General features: G+C 36.7%; 1 protein-coding gene across 2 annotated transcripts; it reads right to left on the reverse strand.

Annotated features, from left to right (window-relative positions):
• LOC109836103 (probable inactive protein kinase At3g63330) lies at nt 6795–8489 on the reverse strand. Of its 2 annotated transcripts, XM_020404009.1 has the most exons (3): nt 8224–8311; nt 8068–8144; nt 6795–7258 (listed from the first exon to the last, which is right to left on the reverse strand). In XM_020404009.1, exons 1-3 carry the CDS (start codon nt 8268–8270, stop codon nt 7035–7037), a joined length of 348 nt encoding a protein of 115 aa, XP_020259598.1. In that variant the 5' UTR covers nt 8271–8311; the 3' UTR covers nt 6795–7034. The 2 variants fall into 2 exon arrangements, 1 of the variants encoding a protein (XP_020259598.1); XR_002245831.1 differs by lacking the exon at nt 6795–7258 and adding an exon at nt 7552–7731 and having other exon boundaries at nt 8068–8489.

The following is an 8535-nucleotide window of genomic DNA, read 5'->3' on the forward strand; positions in this document are numbered from 1 at the left end:
TTCGATAAACGAAGAAGAATATCCAAAAGCCTTCACGATTCAATCAGAATCTGTGAATCGGTGGTCCACGAGTTAAAGCACTCCCGGCATAGGCAAAGTCCTACAAAACAAGAATCGATAAACGATTTCTGTGTTATTTTCTAGAAAGTTATAATTTTTCTTTTATTGTGTAAAAGAGATCTTATAAAAAGACTATTTTCTTTTGAATTTATTGTAATCGATCGAAGATATAATGAATTCCATAATAAAACCAACTTTCGACAAAAACAATATCCTATGTCTCAAATTGTGAATCACTAATCATTGATCCCAACCTAAGAATAAAATAAAGAGTACAGAAGATAAAGACATTCATAATATCATATTTATAATATCTTCCACTATCACATGGAAGATAAGATAAATACCAACATATATTCCTGGGTACTTTCAAGTGTAAAGTATCTCGGTCATATATCTCAGCAATGTGTCATATACATAAATGGCATCCGCCAAAAAACTCGGGATATCAATAATCCTTACAATGCAAATCATTACAAGATATGATTTATCATATTATCATGCGGGACGGACTAACCTGTAGGTATCCTAAACAGTGTACACAGCTCATTAGTCTTATCGCGATCTCAGTGCGTAACATGAGTGCGGGACGGCCTACCATATAGGTATCCTAAAAGATGGCTCAGAAGCCTCATCACACCCTCGTGCAGACGAACTGCTAGACAAAGCATCTAAACCCAACTCAATGTCCTGTAAAAATGAAATATCTACGCACTACCCCCACGTGGTACTGAACTGAGCTCATCAATGATGTCCATCTCGTGTATAAACTATGTAATCAACCTCTATCTCGAGTGTAAATAGATCAAACTCGTATTATTCCTCTTCGGGATACTCATGTGTGTGCAACGATATTGTACTTGTGTATTCGTGAATATACGTGTAAAGAAGTGCGGTTCGAACCCCACGAACGCATCTCGAAATAGTGCAAAACAAACACAGGAAGAAATCTAGAATTTTTTCAGTAAGTCGACTTATGTCTGGCATAAGTCGACTTATGGTAAGTCGACTTATGCTTGGCGTAAGTCGACTTATGGCAAGCCGACTTATAAGTCAACTTAGTCGAATTAGTCGACTCCAAAATTGACTTTTTATGTTTTTTTTCACGATATTTCTCAAATAAAACTTGTTCTGATTTACATGGAACATTGGAAGCAAGTTATAAACTTCTCAAATTAGTTAATAGAGATCAGATCACATGATTTAACTCTTAGATTAAAAACTAATTAAGGTTAACTTCATAAATAACCAAAATTCTCAGTTTTCTCATATATTACCAATATGATTATCAAAGCATGATAAATTATAAATATGAACAGAGGTATAATTTTTTTTAAAACATGATTAGATTATTTAGATTTCACAAACCTAGGGTTTAAGCATGATTAATTAGCATGATAATTTAATTAGACATCAAACTTGGGTTAACACAAGAGTTAAGCATGTTTAAAAAGTTAAAAACAAAATTAAATGAGACCCTAATGATCATGATCATGATACTATAATAAATAGCAAGAAAATATTATTGATCTAGCATTGGTTTAAGTTTCAACATCAAAAATCTAATTTTTAACACCACATATTAAGATTAAACATGTAAACAACATATTAAACATCTTAAACTAGTTATTTAACTATGAGGATAGGTTTGGACGAAGATAATCTTGCCTCAGGTCACTGTTGAACTTCCCCAACACACGTGCAAGGTCTCTTCTCCGATAAAAGCTTACAATCTCTCTCCATCTACTCGATATCATATTTCAAACGCCTCGAGGACCACCAAAAACGAGATCTAGGGTTTAAGAAGAGAGGGTGGCTGTGTTCTTACGTTAAAAGTGCAGGAATTAGGATTTAGAAGGGTATATATAAGCCTGGGATCGAAACTAAACGGATATGATCCGAAACCCAAAAGAAATCTGGAAATCAGCCGATAAGTCGACTTATCAATCACAAGTCGACTTATGGTAGGTCGACTCATAAGTCCACTTAGCAAAGACTTATCAGTTTTTCTAGTTTTATGCGTGTTCGTGCATGTTTCTCTCTTTTACTCATATATATATATATATATATATATTGAATTGATCTCAAATTAATTCCTAGCATACTCAAATATCAAAATATGTTATTTATTACCATATAACATATTTATTACTATTTATCACATAATATTCAAATTCATAGGGTTTTACGAGTATCCTCCACGTTATCTACAACAATGAGAGCATCCCCAAGCAGTTTCCAGGCTATGTCATTTGCCATACGTGTCTCTACGTATTTATCCGACAAGATTGACCCAGAGGTGCATGTTCAGGTGACTTGGGAGATGAGCAGAGTTGCGAGGAGGGCTTACTCAATGGATGATGTCATGTCTTACGTTGTAGATTATTTGGCCGTTGTGATTCCCTCTAGTTTGTTTGGTAGTATCATACGTCTCATAAGCTCGAGTGTCGATAATTCCGACGTTGGGCAGAGCAACACTTAGGTATCGTATTTTTCCTTATATTTATAAAGTCATTTATGTTTAATATATTATCAAATACCACATAATTCTAAACTATTTGTTTAATATGTTTAATAACATAGAGCAGCGTACTAGTATATTTTAAAAATGCTCTATGTTTAATATGTTATCAAACTTTACATAACTCTAAATTATTATTCAATTGGACCTTCAAAAAATGCTCTATGTTTAATATGTTATCAAACTTTACATAACTCTAAATTATTATTCAATTGGACCTTCAGACTAGAGATATTGGAGGGAGTGTTATCAAACTTTACATAACTCTAAATTATTATTCAATTGGACCTTCAGACTAGAGATATTGGAGGGAGCAGCACCCATCCTCGTACGAGGGACAGAGATGCTGCCGACGATGACGAGATGTGAGGTTTTTTTATTTTTTTTAATTCAATGAACACTTTTTTATTTGTTATAGCACTCTACTTTTATTCATGTCGTGTACTCTATCTTATTCATCTCGTGTTATGGATGGACTTGATATTGTTAGTTTATATGTTGTAAATATTCAGATAATTTAAATTTTTACTGAAGTGGAGATTGGCTTAGATTATTGGATGTATTTATTGAACGAAATTGTTGGATGTATATTTTGGATTGAATGGTTGGATTTGTATATTAAAGATGATATTTTATTATATTTGGAATTTTTGGATGTATATTTGGATGGTTGGAATTGTTGGATTTGTATATTCATGTATATATCGTAATTATAATTAAATGTACAGGGAAACGATATTTAAAACAATTTTTTTTTTGCTGGGAAAAAATCAACCTAGCACTAGTAGAACAACCACCAATCTAGACGGAACAACCTAAACGGAAATTTTTTTTGTTTAGGTTGAATCAGACTAGACGAAAATTTTCCGTCTAGGTTGTTCCGTCTAGTTTGGGTCAAATTAGACGAAAAAAACAACCTAGACGGAATTCTATCTAGGTTGCCTAGGGCATCCTACTCCCTCCCACCACCGCCTCAATCTCGCTCTCCTCTCACTCTCCTTCCCTCTCTCTCTCCTCTCAACCTCGACCCCTTCCCTACCTCAAGCCCCCCTCCCTTGCCCTTCCCCAGCCCCATCTCCACCGCCCCTCTCCCCCTCCTTAGCCGCCTCCCCCTCCCCCCCTCCTTAGCTGCCCCTCTCCATATACCCCCCTTCCCCTCGCCTCCCCCCCTGCCCCTTCCCCCTCTTAAGCTGCCCCACCCCCCCTCTCTTAGTCACCCCTCCCCTCCTTAGCCATCCCCTCTCCTACCCTTCTCTCTGCCCTCCCCCTCCTGAGCCGCCCTGCCTCCCCGTCCCCTCATTAGCCGCCCCTCCCCCTACCTCTCACCCCCTCTCGCTCCCTCTTTGGCCGCCCTCCCCCACAACCCCCACTTGTCCCCTCCTGTCACTCCCCTTCCCTCACGTCCCCCCCCTCACTGCCACCCACCCCCTTTTCCCAGCCACCCGGCCCTCACCCCCCCTCCTTGGCTCCCCTCCCCCAACCCCTTCCCTCCCCCATCTCCTCAGTCGCTACCTTACCCCCTTCCCTTCCCAGCCCTCCTTCACTGCCGCCCCTCCCCTCCCCGCCCCCCTTCCCCAAGCTACCCCCTTCACTTTAATTAAAAATCCCTAGCTTTCCACGTCCACAGTGACCACGCGACACACTATTATTTCATCTGTTAAAAGGTATGATTTTTCTACATTGTTTTAGAATTTTTATTTCATTATTTATTATTGAAATTTAGTTTAACCCTTCATAAGCCTGATTGGCGATAATTCCGGCACTAGATAGAGCAGCGCTCAAGTACCTTATTTTTGCTTATATTTATAAATTTATTTTTATTTAATATGTTATCAAACACCACATAATGATTATTCAATTAAACATTCAGAGTGGAGATATTGGAGAGAGCAGCACCCGTTCTCGTAACCGGGATAGAGATAGTGTCGACGACAATGAGAGATGAGGTTTTTTTATTTTTAATGCAATAAATAGTTTTATTTGTTATAACACTATATTTATTCATGTCATGTATCCTATCTTATTCATGTACATTGTTAGTATATATGTTGTTGGATGTATATATTAGACGGAATTGGTTGATGTATATTTTGGATTGGATGGTTGGATTTGTGCATTGTGTTGAATTTGATTATATTTGGTTTTGAATAGAATTGTTATGAATTTTGATTATATTTGGATGGTTGGATGTATTCATGTACACATTATTTATTGGATGTATTCATGTATTAATGTAATTGTATAGGAAAACACAAATTGTAAATAATTTTTTTGCTGAAAAATATCAACTTAGACGGAATTCCGTCTAGGTTGTCATAATCAACCTAGACGAAAATCTGTCTAGGTTACCAACCTAGACAGAAACCCGTCTAGGTTGGTAAGCTAGACGGATTTCCGTCTAGGTTGGCAACCTAGACGGATTTCCTACTTCTGTCTAGGTTGATATCCGTCTAGGTTGATCATCCTAGACGGAATTCCATCTAGTTTGCCTCAACCTAGACGAAATCAGACTAGACGAAGCAAACTAGACGGAATTCCGTCTAGATGTACCAACCTAGACGGGAAATTGAGCAACCTAGACGAAAATTTCCGTCTAGGTTGCTAGTTTTTCTACTAGTGTAGACGGAATTTTCGTCTAGGTTACGTCATCCTAGACAAAATTCCGTCTAGGTTGTCAATACTGTAACCTAGACGAAAATCCGTCTAGGTTGCAACCTAGACGGAATATTAGGAATTCTGTCTAGGTTGCAACCTAGACGGAATTCTGTCTAGATTGCAACCTAAACGGTTAATCATATTCCGTCTAGGTTGTTTTCCGTCTAGTTTGGTCTATCTAAACGGAATTCCATCTAGTTTGAGGCAAACTAAACTGAATTATTCTAGACGAACTTTCCTAGACGGAATGACGTCTAGATAAATCAAACTAGACGGAATCGTAAGCAACCTAGACGAAAAATTCCGTCTATATTGCTCGTTTTTCTACTAGTAGTAGACGGAGAGAATAACATGCTTTAATAAGAAATTAACTAGTAGAAATATCAGATAAATTTCATAAGTATATATACCCACGGATTAACAAGCTTTAACAAGAGACTAATAAAAATATTTGATAAAGTATATATATATAATTGTCATAAACCTGGGAAGCCTAATTTGTACCAAACTATATATCATATATAAAGACTCTTTAAATATTGCAATTCATGATCTGGCTTTCCAAAAGAAACGTGCATACCGTACATATGAGTCAGCTAGCTCTGCTCTTTAAAATCTTACTGTGCTCCAATCCTTTTATACACACTATAAATAAATAATAATTGTAGCATGCATGCAGGGCTTTAATTGACCAATGCTATTTAACTGCATGTCGTTATTTTCTAGTCTTGAATCTTGATGAATAAAAGCAATTAAATGCGAAGGACTTCTTACGTTGAAGAGCTACCAAATCTTGTCCACATGTTTAAGAAGAGGGAAATCCTTAAATGAGGATTATATTTCTTTCGGGGTGTGTTTGTTAACTTCGCACTGATCCGATAAAGGTCTTAGGGGCTGTTTGGTTGTTGTTGGTAAAGTTGTGTATTTATGACACAACTTGGAAAGTTATTGTCCACCTCATCATTTTCACTTTTACACTTTTCTTTGTTTGTTTTTGATTCCATTGTAATCATAAAACACTTGTTTGGTTTGCAAAATAAAACTTTAATTGTTTGTTTGGAAAGTGTAAAAAAGTGGTCCCTACTCAAGTGATCATATTGGTTGAAATTACTTTTTCCTGACTTCAATGTCAGCTTTCACTAGTAGAAAAATAGGCATCCTTGACGGGCTTTCCCGTCAGGGATGCCAAATATACCGTCAGCGATACGTATCCTTGACGGCTTCCCGTCAAGGATACGCCGTCAGTAAAAGTCCCGTCAGGGAAAAAACATCCCTGACGGGCGGTCGTCAGTAATGCTTATTACTGACGGCATCTTCCCCGACGGCTACGACCGTCAGGGATGTGAAAATATCCCCCTTATTACTGACGGCATCTTCCCTGACGGCTACGACCATCAGGGATGTGAAAACATCCCTGACGGCAAGCCCGTCAAGGATGTTATATAATCACCAAAAAAAATATATTGATTTCATGCAAGATTTCCTATATACAATCCCTGCACTACATTCGAAATATATGCAATCCAAATTTCACAACAATCTCCACAACCATCTCGCATACATTCAAATTTCACAAATTTCATGCATTTTCCATATCTAGTATCTCGCATACATCCATACACTACATTCAAAATTTTCCCAATCCAAATGTCACAAATATCAAGGTCTGATGCCTTTTGAGATTTAAAAAACTAAAAAGAAAGATTTAAAAATACAACAATTTTTAAAAACAAAGATGATCAACATATTGTCTAATGAGATTTTGCATTTCTTTCTCTCCTTCCTCTGATGTCCTCAACTAGTGCCACCAAGTTGAGGGACAGAGTGCCTGAATGTTTCTTATTTTACTTCCATCACCAGTGACTTTTTTCGTTTCTTCTGCAGTATACATCAGTTTCGACAATGACAGTCCTTCATTCCGAAATACAAGCCATATTTCCTTGGCCTTTGACTCAAAAGATGCTACATACCAAAGTACTTCTCCCGTAGCCCGCTTAAGTAAGCAGTGTTTCCTCTCTCCACCTAGTTGAGACAGGGAAGAAAGTTTTATATCATATAGATGACATTTTAAGAGTATATGACGAGCAATATGAATAACAAAACCAATTAAATGTCTATCACAGTTTTCATAATTGAACAGTACAAAAGCATGATATCTAAAGTAAATCAATACCCTTTTAGTTATCCTATTTAATGACAAAATTAAATGATGACAAATATCAGTTTACTATTACAACAAGTATCAAATAGCTGGAAGACAGAGGTCAATATTTTTAACTAGGACAAATAAGCAATTTTGCTTAAATAGTATCAACCTTCCTCTGATTCTCATCCGAAGCCCCATAAGTCCACGAGTATGATTAACCTTCACTGATACTGGATCGTGGGGCGGCCTATCCTTTTGCGACAATATGTTAAAGCTTTTCTTATGAGAATCTTCTAACACCATGTCTCGAAAAAGTGACTCCTGCCTTCATACTCTATCGGTTCTTAAGCTAAATATCCAAGAGAGGCATAAGCACCACGACGAGAGAGAATAAAGGGAAATTTGTAAAATTAGTAGAAAATAACGGGTCAAGAAAAAATATACAAGAATTTAGAATATAAAGAACAGGAAATAAATATCTGTGAAATGACGACATATAGGTTAAGGAGGATTGCATCTGTAAATTGAATGCTAACAAGTTACCATAATTGATAAGAAGATGCAAAATGATGAGACCTCAAATAAGGATGCCTCAAAACTTGAAAGCAGTCAGTACCAATGGGAATTTATAATGTAGATAATGCAATTATACAAGAGCGAGTAAATTGTGTTGAAGGAGATGCACCTTTAGTACTCCTTGACTGAGTTCTCCCAGATAAGTTTGTGCCCCGCAACAGGATGATGTGATTAACAATCAACAGGCTGCAAAGAAGTAAAACAAGTACTAATAGTATACAACACGAGTAACAGTAATACAAATTTCTGGCTATGGTTACTTCACATTTCTGATATGTTCATAGCTAGGAGTTGCTTGTTGAAAAGTTGCATAAACAGTTCGCTGCAATTACAAATACACCGTAAGGAAAGCAACAATTAAGATATAAATTATTTATCTGATATGCAGTATCCAACTTTCGGTAAAAACACACAAAATTTTGAGCTCTAAATATCCCCCAAACAATACTTTTATAGCAGGGGCATGTACTTATTTACTTTCTATTAGTGACAATTCTTAAGCATTCTATTTTTATTGATCGATAAATTAAATAGATACTCTCAGTTGTCAAGCTAATGCCCAACAAAATTAGATTAT

The sequence above is a fragment of the Asparagus officinalis genome, chromosome 4 (genome assembly GCF_001876935.1).
Source record: "Asparagus officinalis chromosome 4, Aspof.V1, whole genome shotgun sequence".
Taxonomy (NCBI): domain Eukaryota; kingdom Viridiplantae; phylum Streptophyta; class Magnoliopsida; order Asparagales; family Asparagaceae; genus Asparagus; species Asparagus officinalis.